The 20,068-nt window shown below is 43.1% G+C and overlaps 1 protein-coding gene across 4 annotated transcripts in view; it reads right to left on the bottom strand.

The window, feature by feature from the left end:
* The window catches only part of KCNIP1 (potassium voltage-gated channel interacting protein 1), a 455,664-nt gene that overhangs the window by 287,359 nt on the left and 148,237 nt on the right, over positions 1 to 20,068 (bottom strand). For 2 of the 4 annotated variants that reach the window (XM_071570532.1, XM_071570534.1), the window contains exon 1: positions 3,704 to 4,227. The exons of 1 other annotated variant lie outside the window; for it this stretch is intronic. In XM_071570532.1, coding sequence (XP_071426633.1) covers positions 3,704 to 3,764 — 61 coding nt within the window. In that variant the 5' untranslated portion in view covers positions 3,765 to 4,227. Of the gene's footprint in view, positions 1 to 3,703; positions 4,228 to 20,068 lie in introns of those variants that run through there. One more of the 4 variants, XM_071570535.1, reaches the window with a different exon arrangement.

The raw sequence follows: 20,068 nt of genomic DNA, 5'->3' as shown, positions 1-20,068 counted from the left end.
TAACTCCCTGAAGGGAAGTTCTGGCCAGGTGGGGGTTGGTCTCTTCTCCCAGGCACTCAGCAATAAAACAAGGGGGCATGGGCTTAAGCTCTGCCAGGGGAAATTGAGGTTGGATATCAGAAAAAAATTCTTTCCAGAGAGGGTAATCAGGCATTGGGATGGTCTGCCCAGAGAGGGGGTGGATTCACTATCCCTGGAGGTTTTTAAACTGAGATTGGACATCTAGTAAATGGACTGGAGTTGGACCAAGGGTTGGACTTGATGATCTCAGAGGTCCTTTCCAACCCAATCGATTCTATGATTCTACGAAAGACGTATTACCTTTTAGTGGGCTGACTAAGAATGCTGGAAATGGCAGACAAGAATCCCAACAATGAATCAAGTTAAAACACCATCAGTTGAGGAAATCAGAGGAAACAATTTCTAATGAAGTGTACAAATATTTGGTGGAACTGCCCTGAGCCTCTCCCAGAGCAAACAGCACAAATCTCACAAATCATCCAGGGACACCACAATGGACAGGAAAAGCTTCTGCAGCTTTACTGATAGGATTGGGAGTGTAAGAAGCAGAAATCTTTACCATCAGAACAGGGTGTGTAGGTCCCAACCTTCCAGGACAAAATGCAATTATATTGGATTAAGTTTCTACATTTGAGCTAAGCAAATGATCTCCTTCTCTGCAAACCCACAAAACTGTCCTCTCAGAGACAAGGGCTCATGCTTGATGGACCACTGCTCTTCACTCAAAGACAATCTCTGTGTCACTCCTGCCTTTACTAACTCAGGTCCCCCATGTTCATTAGAACAAGGAATTAAATCTTGTACTCTTGAACCTTGCTACACTATGTCCTCTCCAGCATTGCTGCTCACAGCTGGAATAACCAAACCAGCCTCCAGTGGCACTGGCAGCACTCTGGACACAGTCACAAGCAGGACGTGAGGTGGAGCAAGACAGGCAGACAGGAGAGTGTTGTGCGCTGAAGCTGGAAGGGCTCAGCACAGGCCACTTGAGCCCATTTTGCCCTGACCCACCATGTGCTTACTGGTATTAACTGATCTCTAGAAACTCCTCACTTTAAACATGACCTGTTTATTTTACCTGTTCCTGAAACAATGCCTGTTTTTTGCTTTTACTCTATTACACCAGAGATACAGACCTTCAGATACAGGTGTGAGGAACTTAGCTAGGAAAGGCTATAGAAATTATCTTCAAGCTACTCAGAACAGCACATTTACCAGGACTAAAGTGCATTTGCAGAGGTGTGGATACAACTGGTACAGCTATTTCTCCAGGTCTTTGTTTTACCAGCAGTATTTAACTCCTACACGAAGTCCTGGAATGTTCTAATAAACACAAAGAAAAACATAATAAATGAAAAAGTGATAATCTAATAATAAAATTAAAACTTTACTCAATCAAAGACAGACATAGCAATATCCAATAGAGCAGTAACACCCAGGCATCACCAACCAGCTGTCCTCTGGCAGAGAAGCCCCAAGAGCCGTGCAGCAAGCACTGAGACAAGTGACCCTTCCCTCTGCTCAGCACTTGGGCAAACACATCCAGAGTGCTGGAGCCAGTTTGGGGCTCCCCAGAACAAGACAGACATGGATATGCTAGAACATGGTCCATCAGAGTCCACCAGGATGGCTGAGGGCTGGAAGAGAAGCTGAGAGAACATGTGGACAACATTAAGGAGTTTGTCATGTAGTGGTGGTTGACTTCTCCCAATTATTTAGCTCAGAGACAAGTAATAATTTCAGATTGCACTCAAATCCAGCACACACAGTGTTTCATTGCTGGCAAGGTGAAGTGCTAACAATCAGTGTAAAACACACCAGCAAACCTGCCTCTGCCCCTCCTGTTTGGAGATCTGAGGGAATATTTGGGCATAAATCTAGAGAAACATCAGCAACTGGCTGAAGACAGCAAAAACCAGCAGTGTTGTTCTGTAATGCTCTTTCCTGACAGTAAACAGCGACTAAAAAGGTGTAAAATTCTGTACTGGCTTTGATAATAGCCAAGAAAATCAAAGGAATTTCCTCCAAATTGCTCTTTCAAGTGGATGCCCTACTAACCAGCAAAACCACGTGGATAACACATCAGAGCCAAGATAGGAACAAAAGTTTTCACAAATATAGTTGAACAACAACTGCCAGCAGGCATCAGCAGCAAGATTGAATTCCATTGTAAAGGTTAAAATGTGTGACCAGATGCTGGATTTTTACTGCTCATGGTCTCCAACAAAAAGCAGTGGCTTCCATCTACTAGATAGTTGAGCCAATCACGAGACAACAAAGTCACAGAGAAAAGTTTTGTTCAACCACAAATTTGCTACATTTAGTGAAAATCAGCTCCAGCTCTCAGGTTTCTGGCAGGTGGACAAGACTCCTCTTGGTTCCATAGCAGCCATCCTGCTCAGCACATCCTGTTCACTTCTTGTGCACTTCCGTGCCTAAACATGAGTCTCCTGGCTCCAGGTGTAACTCAGTGCTTAGACAGTTCCACAGCTGTCCTTGCATTGTAAGTGACACCACACATGTCCCAGACAGCTGTACAATTGTGGGTGCATTATAATAACACAGGAAGGTGGACTGTAAACCATGTACACACACCGTAATGAGACCAGGAACGCAGGAATTCACACTTGGTCACAAACTTGCCACAATTAAACCCCATGCACAGCTTGTGCCCATTTCTCTTTTTAGTGATTCCTTGGAGTTTGATATTTCCTAAGACAGTTGTAATTTAAATTGCAAGAAAATCCATACCAACTTGCAATTCAGAAGTATATATATGAACTGAGCAACAGATCCAGTGGAAATAGAGACCCATCCTAGGACCAAGAGACTGTTTGAAGTAGAGGTTCTCACAGAAAATATTTCCAAATAACAGAAAGACTTGTTGAAGTTACAGAGTCTTTCCTTTTGTTTTCCAAACAATACTCTTTCTGTATGGTGTGGATATGCCCCTGACAGTGCTTTCAACTTTCTGCTCAGCAATACCCTGAAATTTTTTAATTAATCCTGAAGAAAACTGAGCAAAGCTCAGGCAAATACTACACAAATCAGACCTCCTGAAAAATCAGCATTTACAGATAATATTTATGGATTTAAGGATTAAAATCACAGGGATTGCTGCTTACTTTCTCATTTTTCATGAGCTTCTGCTTCTCTCCTTCTTTACAAAAACATCTTAATTTTTCCCCTCTTGCTAATCTTTATAAAACATACATCATTAGTACTGCACACTTGGTGTTGGATTACTGAATATGCAACACTGACTCTAACAATACTCCCTGAGACAGAAACCCCAAGGCATCAGGAAGAATTTGCTGTGTATCTAATTTTATTCCCTCTTCAAAGGGTTTATAAAGCATGGGATTTAGAAATAAACAGGTCTCTTCTGCAAGTGCTCTGCATATGGAGCCACTGAGTTTCTCCTCCTCATACACGCCTGCATGAAGGATTACAGTATTTCAGATGCTTTTCAACCCCCAAGCCCCACCACAGCAATTTTCTCATGCCCACACATTTTTCCCGCCACCTTGCATCCCACTCTGCTCTGCAAATTACACCTCACAAAAACATTGCCAGGTTACTTGCAAGTGGCACATGTTCATTTTCTCCTCCCTTCCTAATACAAATTTTTCCCACAGCAAATATACCAAAGGGACAGGAAAAGCATTACAGGAGGTCTTACCTTTTGATGGTCTTCTTTGTTTCGTTTGTAGAGATGAAAACGTACCCATTACGGCACCCATTGCAAACGCTACTCGTGACTTTTTGAGGAGGATTTATTTTGGCTGGATTTTTTTTTTAATTCTTCTTACCCCACCCTCCACTGACAGTGAACAAAATCTGTGTGAAATACCCCCAAGAATAATACAAAACAGAGGAAGTCAAGAGAAAAAAAGCAAAGAAGGAAGGAGGAGGGAAAAAGCAAAGCACTGCAGCTCAGCGTTCAGCAAGCATTAAGCTTTGAGGGGTTTTTTTAAGTCAACACACATGCACTGACTCACAGCGGCTGCACTGTTATTATTCAAAACAGCTCCCCATCAAAATTTAAATGCTAGGTAGATTCCCTCAGACCAGAGCTGGCAGCAGATGCATCAAAATATTTACTGGAGCACAGCCACATAAACACACAGGCTAATTCTTCCTCCTGTTCCCTTATGGCTCCATCCAGCAGCCTGTAGGTCTAGCGAGAGAGCATCAGTGCAGCTCTTCCAGTGAATACTAAACTGGAGTCCTGTAGACGTGCTGAGGGGCTCGGGGGGAAGGCAGGGCTTTGGGCTGGGTACCAAGTCGGAATGAATAGCAATCCTCTGAGTGGGAAGCAATAGTGAGAGGCAGCAAAGCCCCAGCTGCACGGGCTGTGTGCTCCTGCTAATTAAGAGTCTGTCAGAAAGGTAGGAAGCACCAATCTCCAACGGTCTTCTCAAGCTGAAAAGTCAGAGGAAAATTACTAAGTGCAATGGGGGGAAACAGAACATTTCACCATAATCCTTTTCCTTCACATCCTCTCTTACACACCAAAAGCACATGCAAGGCAGTTAAAAACTTATTTTCCTGCCAGGTATGTATGTGCACGTATTTTTAAGGATATTTAACTGTTGAAACACAACTTTGCAAACATCCATTAGCTAGGAGGAAGTAGGACAATTCCCAGCATTTCTTCTGTGATGCTTCAAAAAAATTAGCTACACATCCAGTTATGTTTCCTCAGAAGGTGAAATAGCAAATGTTCAGTTACAGAAGGAGTTAAATATACTGAGACAGGCATCAGAAGCCAAATTAATTTGCTACTTGCACATGGTGACTGAGTTTAAGGCAACATCTGTGCAAATATTTTATCTTTCAGAAGAAATTCATTCCTACACCCGAGACCATACCCCCTTGCCCCAGCTTTCCTCTAACTTTGCAGTACAGATTCCCTCAAACACTGGTCCCAGCTCCCCCAGGATCAGGAGCTGCACAGAACTGGTGGCCCTGGAGATGCAGTCCTGCCTTCCCTACTGCTCAAGTGCTGCCAGCAATTCTGTCTTTGCATGCACAGTGTATTTGTATCCCCAGTGTATACCAGCAAAGAGCTTCCCATAATTCCTAGTTCCAAAAGGCATTACACAATTTATTTTTTCTTGTTTTACAACTCAAAACATGTTAATTGAACTTTTCATGGAGAATGCCTGGGGGAAAGTACTGTTTTAAATACCAAAATCCTGAACTGAAACACATCAGTTTGCAGGGAGGTGCAAACTGCAGGAGACTTGAGGCTCACAGGGGCCTTTGCCATCATGGAGGAAGCCTATCCTGGCTTGTGCAACATTCCCTGCCTTTAACCCCTCCTTAGCCTTCTCCCAGGCCAGCCACAGCTGTGATCCCACTACCCTTGAGATAAAGGGCTTCTCCAGCCACCCAGATCCAGATGAGGGGTCCTCAGACTACATCCATCACCAGGCAGTGAAAAGCTGTATGAGATTCTTAAGCTCTTTTTAATTTTAAATATTCATATTTATTTTATTAATATTTTATTTGCATTTATGCATTAAAATATTAGACAGGCTACAGTGCACATGTGGAAAGTTACTGTTCTTGGCACTTGTGCGGACAGCAAAGGCTGGAGGGTGACCAGAGACCATGGCAGATGCCTCCAAGGTGTCAAAAATGGAATATTCAATCCAAGCAAACTGTCACTGGCAGCAGTAAAGCACTGCCAAGGTGGACACTCAACTATTATACCATAAGTGTCCCATCTACACATCTTTTAAATATCTCCAGGAATGGCGACTGCCTCACTGCCCTAGGCAGCATGTGCCAGTGCCTGACCACCCTTTGGGTGAAGGAATTTTTCCTAATGTCCAATCTAAACCTCTCCTTCAGGCCAATTCCTCTTGTCCTATGATTTGTTACTTGAAAGAAGAGCCCAACCCCCACCTGACTCCAACATCCTTACCTTAAAAAGCACCTTGAAAGTAGGAGGCTTCAGGATTCCTCCTAACATCTGTTGGATCCCAGCCACACAGGAAGAGCTTGGCCTGGGAGTGACAGATCAGGCTGCCCATAAGATAAGGCATCCAAAAGAGAAGAAATTTTGGAAGACAAAATTGCACTCCTGATGCTGCACTGTTATTTACTTGAAACAGCACGGCATTTGAAAGCAGAGGACAAATGTAACTATTCAGTTTTCTTTGAAACTTGAAAGAAAAAGGAAGATCTGTCTTGGCTGGAAACCAGTATTGATGGATACCTATGATATCATAGAGACAGGCCATGACATGCATTTTCATTTGAATGGCTCAATTATGCAAGAATGGGGAAAAGAGGGACCATGTCTGTGTCTGCGCATATGAGCAGAGATTCCCAAATCCCCAGTTCAAAAAGCAGATGCTTTCTCTCACAGATTAAAATCAAAGCCTCAGAGGAACAGAAGCATCATAAACACTAAAGAATTTGGGTATTTGCTACTGCAGACAGGAATTCTCTTTCCCCAAAGAGGATCATCCAAATTTATCAAAATAGGAGAGAAAAGTTTGAGGTGTGATGAGGGTCATCCTCTCTCCAAGGAGCTGAATACTTTTCAGAGTATTTCCTTAGAGGCAAGAAGCTGCCTAAACACTGTGGTGGTGAAATGCACAGTTGTAGCTGTGTGAGTACCTAAGCCAGTAACCTGGATAAAAGCTGCTATCAGAGGAACAAACGTACCTCAGGGAAAGAAGGCACTGTATTGTGCTGAACCTGACTGCAGCCCCAAGGATGGCTTTGCAACACTCCAGAGCCCAACCACTGCTCACTTCCCAGTGCAGGGAAAAACTCCAGCAAAACATCATGAGGCTCTCTAATGGAAAGGTTTCCCACAGTCCTGAAGTGCTTGCTTGCATAGCTGAAGGTAGGTACCACTTCATGGTGCTGGTGCTATGCCTAAACCCATCCTTTTCCCCACAAAAACTCACACAAGAGGTAGGTGAGTCCCCCATGGGAAGGGGCCACAAGTGTCACTCAGACGATGGGCAGACACATGCCAGGCATGCACAGATACAGCAAAGGGCCCACCAGGGTGTGCCACTGCCCCAGCAGAAGCCTGTGTACACCCTCTCCTGAGCTCAGTTAGCAGGGCAGACACATCCCCACTGGTCATCATTAATCCATCAGTATTGTCTGCCAGCCATTAAATCCTGTTCCATTCTTTTATTGCTGCTGTACACCATATAAACTATATCTACTGATTACTCAATGCTATTCACTGACCCTCTTCTTGATTTCCTTCCGCCTCATAACTCTACACTATTGTCTTTAATAAGCATCTGTGATACTTTGAAACACCAGAGCAAAGCAGTGAGCTGCTGATAGTGATCCTGGATGTAGCCGGGAGGCTTGGTCGGAAAAAGAAGTTCATTATTTTTAATAAATGCAAATATAGCATCTTCAATTCGGCAGTCGTATCACCAGCTAGCTGGTATCAGTATAAGATGGAAATCTCCCAAGAGCAAGTTCACAGGCATTGGTATAGCTCTGTGCCCTGTGCAGGATCAGGTCTACCTCCCACTAAGGACAGCTACTGGTGTGAATTGGTGCCAGACCACACTTGCTTTCTATCTGTCCTGAACTACACATTACTGGCATTTTTGCGGTGTTATGGGTTTAGCCAAGGAGGCCAAAAATTTAGGCTTTAAAGTTCAGACTAGGCCTGGAATTGTCAGTTGATTTGAGCTGGACTGGGCTAGCTAACAGCTGACTTCTTCTAGCCAGTAATGTTGTATTCCATACCATGTTACGACATCATCTCAGAAGGGGTAAGAGCCGGTGTGTGGGAGTGGCTTAGTCAGTTCCATCATGGCTGAACTAGGAGAAGAACGTCTTGCAGCTCTTCTGCTGTGCTAGGCCCTGGTCCGGCTGCTGCTACTTGCATTTTGTTTGAGTTTCAGGGAAGTAGTAACATTTTGTTGTTACTCTTTCTCTTTCTTGCAGGGTGTCTTTTAGAGTGCTTATGAATCTAGAGTAACAGACTTTATACTTTGTATTAACTGGGGCGTGGGAGGTTATTTCTTGTTATATATAACTTGTGTAAGTGTGTGTTATATTGTAGTTTTCTCTTTTCTGTATAAATACATATAGTTAGTTTCAGCATAAAACTAGTTTGGAGTTTTCCCCCCCCTCTCTTCTTTCCCTTTTTCTCTGTCTTGGACAGTTGGTGTTTTGCCAGCTCAACCCAAGACATGCAGGTATATATAGAAAAGTAGAGGGGAAGGATGGGTTTTTTCACCACGCAAAAATCTGGGCCATTGCCAGGAAAACACCACCTCCCTCCCTAAGCACCATTACCTAGGGATGGGACACCTGGGTTATCAGCCATTCCCTCCTGCAAGGCACAGGTGGAAACATTTTTCTGCACAACTAGCAAGGGAATGCCTCAGATACACCCAGATTTTAAAACTTTGTACACTGGTGAAATTAATTTTGATTTTTTTTTTCTTTTTGTCTCTCAAAGTACAGCAATGAGCAGTCACATAACAGGAACACAAATAAAACCTGAAAACTGCCCTGTCATAGTAAGCCCTTACCATTTACTCTGTATCTATCATCTTTGAGTGATCCCAGGTAGGTTCTGCTTTAGAAAGCCTAAACAGAACTTGAAGTGACTGATTTCCCTTCCCTTCTGAGTATTTTAGGATTGAGACCTCAGCCAGAGTTGCTATGAACTAGAAGGTGCTTTAAACTAGAAGCACCTCTGCTATAAACCAGAGGTGCTTTAAACTAGAAGACTTCCCTTTCTAATATTCCAGCAACTAACACTTGTTTCAGGGAAGCATTTTACATTTTCCCAGGAAGTGCTTCACTTTAAGGCAGAGGTTGAGTTCCTGCTCACCTGAGCAGGTGCTCTACAGAGTAGTTTCTCCATAGGCTGGATGCAAACAGAATCCTTCTGGCAAGCAAGCACATGAATGGCAGACCAGGAGCTGGGATAATGCCACTGGAGCACTGACACAGAATGCCATGACTGCTGCTCTCAGCTCTATTCACTCGACTGCAAACTGGTCAGATGTCCATAATGGGGCCCCACTGGCACTGGCCCAATTACTGCCCAGTGCTCTGGCACAAACTCACTTCCACCGATGATGAGAAGCTGGGTGTCCCCAGCAGAACAGACACAGTTGTTGCTGTGTCACTCTGGGCATGGATTCCTCCAAGGGGGATGGCAGCCATGGACAGCAGGAGAAACGCATTTGCACTAATTGCATAGGCAGCAACACGAAACCCACTTGCAGAAGTTGCCCATTCACAAGGAGAGCTGCCCACAGGCTCTTGTCCTCTCTTCCAGCTCCCTCTGATTTATAAAGCAGTTCATGAGATACTGAGACTTGGCTCTGTGCTCAAAAAAAAAAAAAAATTCCAAAGCAAGAAGGAAAATAATCCTTTTCCAAGAGAATGAAACGAGAGTTTCTGTTGCTTAGCAATTTTTAACCAATTGCTGTCCTCAGCTGTCTGGGCCAAAACAACCTCTGTCGAGTGCTTTGCCTGACCCTAAGCCCAAGGCTATGTAGAATATGTGGCAGGAACCTTCCTCAGCTATTACCACTCTGATCCTGGAGTCACTGCTTGCTTGAATGAGGCGTTACAGATAGCACATCCATCTCAACATCCTAGAGCACTCCAGAGGTTTCCCCAGTGCCAAAGGACTCACCCTTCAGATCATCTCAGTGTTAAGGCTCCAGGCAAGAGCACTCCACACAGTCACAGACCAACTAAGGAAGACCAAGGTGCAAAAGCATTGCAGGAAATTAATAAAAATAGTTCCAGCCGGACACTGAAGAGGAAGAACATCACTACCAGGTACATACAGCTTGGGGTGCTGTCAAGGCTCCACACAGTGCAGCTCTTCCAACACTGACCCCACAGGACTCCAAGAAGCAGGAGAGAGGCAAGTGCTTCACTTCTCTCACAGAAGTCATCGCTTTTCTTTATTTCTCTGCTATTACTAAAAATAACACTTTGATTAGACTGTGCAGGTTTCAACTACACTAAACAATACATTTCAGGTGTGTTTCTTTTCTGCAAATACATATCACTAACTTAATGAAACTGGCCCAGTTCGAAGCTGGAAGGCTGACATTTAAGTCCACCTGCTGAGGAAACACTCAGAGCCACTGCAAAGACCTACAGGGATAAATGGAAGCAGCGTGGGACAATCCACTCCTCCCCTGGAAACCAGCATGATTACAGAGACACCAAGATGAGGCAGTTTTATGCTGGTCTATACTTGTAAAAAATGTTTAGGGAGCTTTGTGGGCCATCATTTACCTTTTTATCAATGCAAGGACTTAACAGGTCTCCCAATTCTACGTTTTCAAAGTCAGAATTGACCACATACATACTGCTTTTTCAGCACCTATTTTTTAAAGTACTTCTTCCATAAAAGCAACAACACACAAGACCCTTGTTTCAACCTCTTTTCCTCCTCTCATGAGCCATTATAATAAATGAGGATGTTTTCAGAAACATCTTTTGCTCTCTGTAAGGACAATATAGCAGAACAGAAGCTATTAAAAGATTCATTACTGCACCTTTGCAGGCCCAAAGCAAATTCTCATGCTAGCCAGCTTTGTTAGACCTCAAAGGCTAGCGGTCCTCCCTTCCATTTTGATGGAAATATATTTTTCATTATATGGAAGAGAGTGAATAATCATGCTGAGAAATCAGATGGAGTAGATGAAATTTAAGCTTTGGGGTCATCTAGATTTTCATGTAGAGTAAGGCACTGACAATATTAAAGTGTTGGAAAGACATTTGTCTTCCAGTGTACAGCAAACACAGCTATGTAAAGCCAAAGTAAATACAATGGTCGCTTCATGCCGCCAAACAGGGAACAAAACACCAGGTGTTGATTTCTGAGCAATAAGGGGTGCTCCTCCCCTTTAACATCCTGAGGAAGAGAGCAAAAAATGAAGCTGAAATTTTGTGTCCTATTGCTCAGAGAAAGCAGTCAAGCCTCAGTCCCCTGAATTCAAGATCAGTTTTCTTTGCTCAGCTCTGGCCTTTCTTCTTGCAAATACCAACACAGTCCCTGCTGCAGCCACACATGGGTATGCACAGACATACACATTTGTGTGCTTAAAGGAGATGAAATGAAAAAAGAACAAAGGATTGCTCAACCTATGTGAGGCAATACAGTGAGAGCTGAAAATAAAACTACATTATTGTCTTCTGTCTCTTTGTTATAGTTATAAAACTGGGAAGATCTCCACAGAGCAGATCTAATGTTGGCCCTAAGGATGCCACACTCAAAAACAGCCGAGAGCTCAGGAGAGAGCTTTACATTTTTAGTGACAACTTCAACAAAACACAAGGGAGACACTGTTTTATTTCTTTGGTTGAAGTATTTCTTCTGTAAACAGGAGGAGAGTGTTTCCAGGTAAAAACTTGAAAGAATAGGAGAGACACCAGCACTTGCCTGAAGGGCAGCAAGGAGAAATACCTGATGGCAGGAGAGGAGAGGAGGGATGTTGCAGGACCAGCAAGCACAATTGTCCTGGCACACTGCTGCCAGTGGGAGGGAGGGAATGAGGACCCCATGTTGAACCCTGTAAGAGTGACAACAAGAAAAAGCCAAGGTAGAAGGCTAGAGAGACAGGAAATGATCAGAAAAGGCTGCCAGCATTGGTAGTAAGAAAATAAAAAGGAAGGTGCTGAGCAACAGTCATGTGAACCACTCTGGAGAAGGCCCAGAGCTGAGCGCTGGCCAGGAAACAGGAGAGTGCTGTGCTGCCCCCCAGAACACAAGGCTTTGGCAAGGAAGTTCACAGAATCACACAATATGCTGAGTGGGAAGGGGCCCACATTGAGTCCAACTCCTGGCCCTGCACAGGACCATCCAGACACTTCTTGAACTCCGTCAGGCTTGATGCTGTCACCACTACCCTGGGGAGTCTGTTTCAGCACCCAAGTTGACAGTAAAAGGTGTGATTTAGTGATAAGGAAACAGAAAAACTAGAAGAATTTCGTAACAACATCCATATGGGAGGGGAAGGATGAGGATCAGTCCTGAAACCAGGTAGTGAAGCCAGTGCAGAACATGTCAGGCACGGCCTAGGACACCAGGGAGGAAGTTGCATGTGGAGGAATCACGAACTGCAACCTTTTGTTCTCAAGATGCCAATACAGTGATGCCTGAGGAGGAAACACTTAGTTTTCAGTAATGAAAAGCCATCTACTGCTCCATGAAATTGGTTTGAACACTGTGCCAAATGAAGCCTTGCCTTTCAAATTATCAAATCCATACACGAGGAACTTCAGGATGGTTTGAAGCAGGAAAGCCCAGGGAATATTAGCCAGAATTATCAGGCCACAGAGAAGGCTAAGAAGCAGGACACCAGCACTGGACTGTGGCAACTACGACAGAAAAAGGTAATGTCATTTGAAAAGTAAGTTTTGGATGTCATGTAATGTGTTAAGGCATCTCTTACATACAGAAGGAGTGGATGAGTTTTTAAGGGAATTTTCACAGCTGGTCGCAGCACAAGATCCCAAAAGCCATTTCCCTCTGCATGAAGAGAGGCCAGTGCAGATGATCACATTGTATACCACATAGCTTGATCAAGATTGGCCTTTGTAAGGGGAATATGATAACCTGGCAACCAGATGGGCATTTATTCATCCCTATCCCTGTGATAGGACTCACTGCAGCCATGGCAATATTCACAAAATAGGCACTTGGCTGCTAAAATCACCACAGAGAACATCAAGCAGCCAATACCAAGTATATGCACAAACCCAAAGCTCAGGAAACCACCTTTTCATCTTCATACATGAGCATTTCTATCACATCGCAGCCTCCCTGAACATTACAGAGGACGTATACAGCTAAACCCACAGGTTGAGAGGGATGTCTGTTGTGACCAGACATGCAGAAATATCCTGAGGAATCCATCTGGTTGTGTGAGAGATGTCAAGGACATCTCTCTCAGCTGCTGTGTGGAATGCACTCAGCCCCTTGCTCACATATCCAGCATCAGCTTGGAACTGTTGGAACTTACACACTAAGGAAGCTGAGTGACAGGAATTCAAAGAAGGTTTGTTCCAAGAGCATTAAAGGCAATATGTCAAAACTGTATAAAGAATGTGAAACAATAAATATCAATCCAGGTTAACAGCTTAATTTCTGTCTTGTGATAATGGTCAGAGGCCTCATTGAGAGAGAAAAGGCAATTTTTAATTATTTGGTATTTCCATGGATGACTCATAAATTAACTTTAAGAAATTCTACAGTCAGTGAATTTACATTAGGGAGGAAAAGAGGGTGGAGAGGACATTCAGATGATCTGAGATGTCTCTTGCTTTAATGCACTTCAAAGAAATGTGCCATACTAACTACATACAATTCAAGTCACTGAACAGCTGCACAAACTACTGCTTAACTAATGTGGAGAGTTAACCAGCTCTTTTTGTTTCACATTTCACTTCTTACTATAGGGCTTTGTAAAAGAGAACAAAAGCGGCCATTAGACACCCCTAGTTCAACTGGCATCAAGTTAAATCCCAGCAGGCAAAAAATGTGTTAAATAAGGAGATACTCTGTTTGTACATTTAATTATAGAATCATTTAGGTTGGAAAAGCTCTCTAAGATCAAGTCCAACCATTACCCAGCACTGCCAAGTCCACCACTAAACCATGTCCCCAGGTACCACATCCACACATCTTTGGAACACTTTCAGGGACAGTGACTCCACCACTTCTCTGAGCAGCCTCTTCCAGGGTTTAACAGCCTTTTAGTGAAGAGATTTGCCCTAATATCCAATCTAAACCTCACCTGGTGCAAGTTGAGGCTGTTTCCTATCATTCTGTCACTATTACCTGGGAGAAGAAACTGAGCTCCACCAATCTCCTGTCAGGCAGTTCAGGTCCCCCTGAAGCTTCTTTTCTCCATGCAGAGCCTTGTGAGCTCCCTCAGCTGCTCCTCATTAGATTTGTGCTTCAGACCCTTCCTCATTGTCCTCCTCTGAACATGCTCCAGCCCCTCAATCTCCTTCTTGTCATGAGGTGCCCAAAACTGAACTCAGGATTTGAAGCATGGCCTCATCAGTGCCCAGCACAGGGGACAGGCCACTGTCCTGGTCCTGCAGGCCAAGTTGTTTCTGGTGTAAGCTGTGATGCTGCTGACCTTGCCAGCCACCTGAGCAAGTAGACTGGTACGGTTTCATTCTGTGTGTGTTAGGAATGCATGCCAGGCATGGACGCTGCCCTGGCCGGGACCTGCTAGAAAATGCTCTAGAGAAGTCAGAATTTTTAGTTTTCTAATCATTAATAGCATCACACTTTAGATGAAACAATGTACAGCATTCATAGTCTCATTTCTTAATTCAAGTTAGGCACAACTTTCTTAACAAAGATTCATAATTTTGTGTTTATGATCTATGCTGTCATTTTTCTTTTGGTAAAAAAAAAAAAAAAAGAAGTATTTGAGTAAAATCTTTGCTGTCTAAAGCTCGATGAAACAATGACCTAACATGGAGATTAGCTTGGCAGCCTTCATTAAAGTAAGGTACACATCCACATCTCCCAAACTCCTAGCCAGGTTTATGTCTCTCTGAATTTTCCATCCTGCAAATGCACATCTCCTGATGCCCGTAAACCTGAGTGCAGTAAATTCAGAGCTTGGTTTTTACATAAAGTTGCACCTCAGTACATCAGCATCAGTCCAGCATATCCCCTGGGAATATTTTGCCTCATCACTGTTGTGTATTAAACTACACTATATCTGTACAAGATGGAACAAACAGAGTGGACATAAACAGGCTTTGAATTTCAGATGTGGCACCTGCTCTGAATACCCAACCAAAACCAGATTGTATGACACCTTGCTACAGCTGCAGCAATCCTGGACAAACACAAGCTTGGGAAGAGCAATGGTATATCAGTATCTGTGCAAACAATCATGTGGAATTCCATTGTCCCTATGGAAACCTCAGGGTCTGTGACACATGCAACCATTACTGCCAGCAGTCAGTCTACTGAAGTCATTTACCAAATTAAAATGAAGACGAGATGGCAGTGAAAGCCCATTAGTACAGTACACACATAAAAGTAATGTAAATTATGTGGATTGGGGATGACTGAGAAAGCAGCATAGCAGTGTGATCTACAAACTGAAACCACCTAACCATGAGACCCATGGGACAAAATAATGTTTGTTCTACAGTGAGTTTACAGGGAGGGGGAAAAAAAGAAATAACTTCAGACAGCTCCTAAGTTGTTAAAATCACTGACATTTGCAATAAATGTTTTCAGGACTGATGAAACCCTGAAATCATACTGGGAGGCAAATCCTACCTTCTTTTGACCAAAAGAAAACAGCAGTCTTTTGGGCAAAAAGGGATTGAAGAAAAATATGTTTCTTAAGCTACTTTTTATCTAGATTCAGTTATACTCCTACATGGCAGAACTATGTAGAACGACAAAGATATGATGCAAAAAAATGCACCAAGACACTCAAAAATCTTGACAAATCTGGAGGTTTCTGCATTTTGGAGAGAATCACCTCTTTTGGGGAATAACTGCTGGGTTTCTGTGATACAAGTCTCTCAGCAGTGAGTATTTCCATCTGTAACCCCACCTTAACTTCATTTATTTGAGAGAATTCACATTAAGGTCACAGCAGATGAAAAATTCTTCCAATAAAAGAGATATATAAGCTATTTCTCTCATGGTAGCTGCTACACTGAATTATTACTGTTACAATTATATAATGACATTCATCTTGATGCTGAAGTGCTCCCCAAATCAGATCATTGATGACAGGTATTTTCATATTCTGTTCCATACACCAATTCAGATACTCTCTGGACTTAATAACCAATTAAAAATATTCCATTTCAAGATGTACCAATGGTAGGGTGGAGGCAGCTCCAAGACACATTGTGGCACTACTTCCACTGCTGGAAGGGCATTGGTGTCTGCTATAATCCCAAGTAAAGCAAACACAAATGCAGATATTCAGGTCAGAATATCTGCACTATTTTTAATTTACTCATTTGAGAGTATCTTCAGGACTGAGTATTAACACTTTCTGAAACACATCACATTTAAAGTGTGAGTTCTAGGCCAGACTGGATGGGGCTTGGAGCCACCCTGTCCAGTGAAAGGTGTCCCTGCCCATGGCAGGGGCTGGGAATAAGATGGGCTTTAAGGTCCCTTCCAACCCACTTCAACTGTGGTCTTAGCAGCCTTAATAGAGATGGCAACCTCCAGATCTACGGCTTGAGTCTGAATCTCTACAGAGCAAACGAAAGCTGTATTAGCTTCAGCTTGTGTCTGGGTTTCAGCCGTGGTTGTAGCGGGGACAGCAGAAATAGCCTTGTCCAAATTTGCAGCCTGAGTTTGGGTTTCTGCTGAGCAAACAGAGACTGTATTAGCTTCAGCAACTTGAGTTTGGGTTTCTACAGAGCGGACGGAAGCTGTATTAGTTTCAGCTACTTGAGTTTGGGTCTCCGCAGAGTGAACGGGGGCTTTGTTGGCCTCGGTTTGAGTCTGAGTTTCAACTGTAGTTTTAGCAGGGACAGTGGAGATAGCCATGTCTGGGTCTGCAGCTTGAGTTTGGGTTTCTACAGAGTGAACAGGGGCTTTGTTGACCTCGGCTTGAGTCTGGGTCTCAGAAACAGCATTGGCCTCATGCTGTGTTTGGACTCCACTTTCAGTAGTCTGAACGGGAACTACACGGGTCTCGGACGGCATATTTCCATTTTCTATCCTGTCCTCAAGCCATTGACAGTGGTTCATGGCAAATCAATAAGCACTAGCCAGGCCCCAACACAAAGCAGAGACTCACATATACCGGTCCTCGAAGGAAAAACACTCTTCTGATAAACAGCGGGCCACCTCAGCAGAGTCACACACTTGTTCTGACGTGAACTTCCAATTAACGGGGAGTGAGATACGCCCCAGCACTTTACCGAGATCCAGCCAAGCCCCATCCCACCCAGGGATTGGCCTGTCCGAAGCCCCTTCCAAAGTTCCAGCGAGTCCCCCAGAGGCATAGCCTTTCTTAGATCTGAAACAAGGGAAGCACCGAAGTGCCAGCATTCTTCCAATCTTATACAACAGTTTCATTACCTTCATAAACACTAGTGCTGTCACAATACAATTTAGGTAATAACTGGGACCAATTGTAACAGTAGGAATCTCTCTTAATAGGCTGTTAATGTCATGTTTTAACAGGCCTCTAATGTCACATGTCAACAGGTCTTTAATGCCACATTTTAACAGGCCTTTAATGCCAAGATTCAGGAGGACCTCACATGGATGACATCCATCAGGCAGACCTAGGTATGTCTCTAGGAGACCTCTCAGAGTGGGAGTAAGTGTTACCACCATCAGTATGAAAAGAATAGAAAGACACTTAACAGGAGGCCTTTCACTACAAGAGACTGACAGGCCATGCCAGCATGATTGGAGTGACCTCCTCTGGTACCTCTCAGGTATTTGCTAAAAAGGGTAAAACCCATTCTTTCTATTGTTTACCTTATGCCTGAGTCCTCTGTTCCCAAACAAAAACCTTCTTTATATCAACAAGGTACTCTTGGCTGCCTTCCCAGTGATTGTTTTGAAAATATCACTTCAGCTGGCAGTTCTCCCGGACACTGTTCTCTAAACAGAGAACTATTTGCAAAACAATCCAAGGTCATATCTCAGTGGGACCTCCAATAATGTCGCAGGTTTGGCTTAGCTGTTGTTAACTCTGGACTGGCCCCCTTTCGCCCTCCCAGAACTTTTTCAGCAAAGGAAAGAAAAAACTACTGAAAAGAAACGCACTTTAAAGAAATTCAACTGAATAGAAAGAATAAATTATATTTTCTAACATTTACAAACTACACTGTATACACAGTACATAGGATCCCACCCCCAGGGGAAAGGGGAAGGGAAAAAAAGGGGACTGATTAGCTAGAAAATAGGGAAGACACCAACTCAACTTAAAGAAACTGAATGAATCAAAACAAACACAATTAAAAACTTTAAGGAAGGGGAATAAGAATGAAACAATTTCACTCAGGACAGGAGAACCACTAACAACTGGAGGGACTAGACTCCTCACTAGCTTCTCGGATGAGAGAAGAAAAAAACTAAAACTACTCTTTCCCTTGCTACATGGAAGACACGTGTGGAATACTTGTAACTTCTTTAGATACAATGGTTACTGAGGAAGCTATGGGTTAAACTATTACAGCAATATTTCCTTAATCTAGTGGGAAAAGCCCTGGAATAAAGAAGCCCTCAGGAAGGTAAAGGATCCAGGTGGGCTTACAGCTGGGCAATGGGCTCTAGGCAGAGGAGTGCCCACCACTGCTGCTCTGCCTGTGCCTTTACCCTCCCCAGTTTACAGAAGCACCTGGAGGCAACCACACCCCAGCACCTAAAATACAGATTCATTTCTCTCTTTAATGCATCTGGATGAGAAAGTCTAATATCATCCTGTCCTTTCACATGGAAAGACAAAAATGCCTCCAAATTCCCTGAACAACAAAAGATGGCAATGAAAGTTTACTGCGGAGTCACTGTTCTCACTGCTCTAAGACAGAGCTGTAAAAAATATGCAAATAGACTAATTCTTTGTTCCTGCTGAGGGTATTGAAGCACTCCAGGTACATAAATCTAAGACTCAACTAACCTCTTACAATAAACCTCCTAGAGGGGTATACTGATCCTTACCAGCCTTCTAATATGGGTCTGGCAATCTAAACAAAACAGCGTCCTGTAATAACTAGGAATTATTGCCAATGAAATGAGAAAACATGCAAAAAATAGAAGCATAGAAAGAAGAGATACCTGTTGTGCCAGGATCAGCCCAACTCTACCAGACTAAATTCTGAAGAAAGTAAAAATGTCAAGTTCATAAATTGCTGAAATTTGTTACACAAAAATTGAGCATATGTTCTATTTTTTTTTTTTTTTGGCACAAATCTTTAAAGTTCACTCTAAATATACATTTGTGGGAGCAAAACGATCTAAATTTCCTAGTTATTTTCCTCCTTGTTCCCACTTACCTAAAGATAAAGATTCAGATCCCAAATTGCAATTTAGATTATGCTTTGTCAAATTCTTAAGATGTACCTAACACACACATAGCCTTTGTTCTAGAACTGGATGTAGAGAAGCACCCCTAGCTGCAAGCTCACCCTTGTAAGCAGAGCTCTGGCACAGCAGCTCAGTGAATGTAGGTCAGCTCACATGTCCCCTGTGCTCCTTGATGCACATACAGGGAGCCAGTTCTAGTTCAAAAGGAGCTGTCTGCAACTGCAAGCTGAAGTGCAACCTGGTTAGCCTGGACAGATGCCAAGGACAGTTCTTCCAGCACTGAGCTGCTACAAAAGAAGGGCTGGAGCCAGGGCTAAGCCTGACCCAGTGATGAAGTTCTACATTTTAAATAAGAGCCAAGTCCAAAGAGGCTTTGCCATTCATCTCTGCTTCTTGAGACAGATGTTATAAAGCAACTACTTGATACAATTTGCAGCAGCAGGAAAAGAAATAAGTAAGAGTAATGAAAAACATTCCTGATAATTTCTTCTGTTTTTTTACATTGGCAAATACACCACCCTTTCTGCACATAAATCTGTGCACATTAGAGAACTGTTGAAATGCAAGTCTAAAATGCTGGGACTTGTGTTCTAGTTGTTATAGAGTAATTCAAAAGCAATTTCTCTGTTGCTTCTTTATTACAAATACTTACCAGAAGTATTTACCATACCTTCCTGTCACAGGGAAAATAGCTGTGCCTGGCATTTAAATTATGGCATTCAACAACCTCACTTATGTTAATTGATACTAAATATATTAACAAGGCATGGATTAGCATAACCCAAGTATTCACACATGAAAATCGCTGGTCCAGACAGCAGCAAAAGAGATCAGCGCCAGCATATGCATTTGAGATTGTTCCAGGAGTACAGACAAAGCAGCATCATTAACATACGCTATGCCATGTCACAGATAAACCTGAGAAGGAGCTCTGCTGAGGAGCAACAAATCTCTCCGTTGGCTGAAGTTACAGAGATTCACGGGAAACAATGAGAGGACTAACTA

The sequence above is a fragment of the Pithys albifrons genome, chromosome 15, assembly GCF_047495875.1.
Source record: "Pithys albifrons albifrons isolate INPA30051 chromosome 15, PitAlb_v1, whole genome shotgun sequence".
Lineage (NCBI taxonomy): Eukaryota > Metazoa > Chordata > Aves > Passeriformes > Thamnophilidae > Pithys > Pithys albifrons.
The sequence above is the reverse complement of the archived record's forward strand: the minus strand, read 5'-3'. Positions and strand labels throughout refer to the sequence as shown.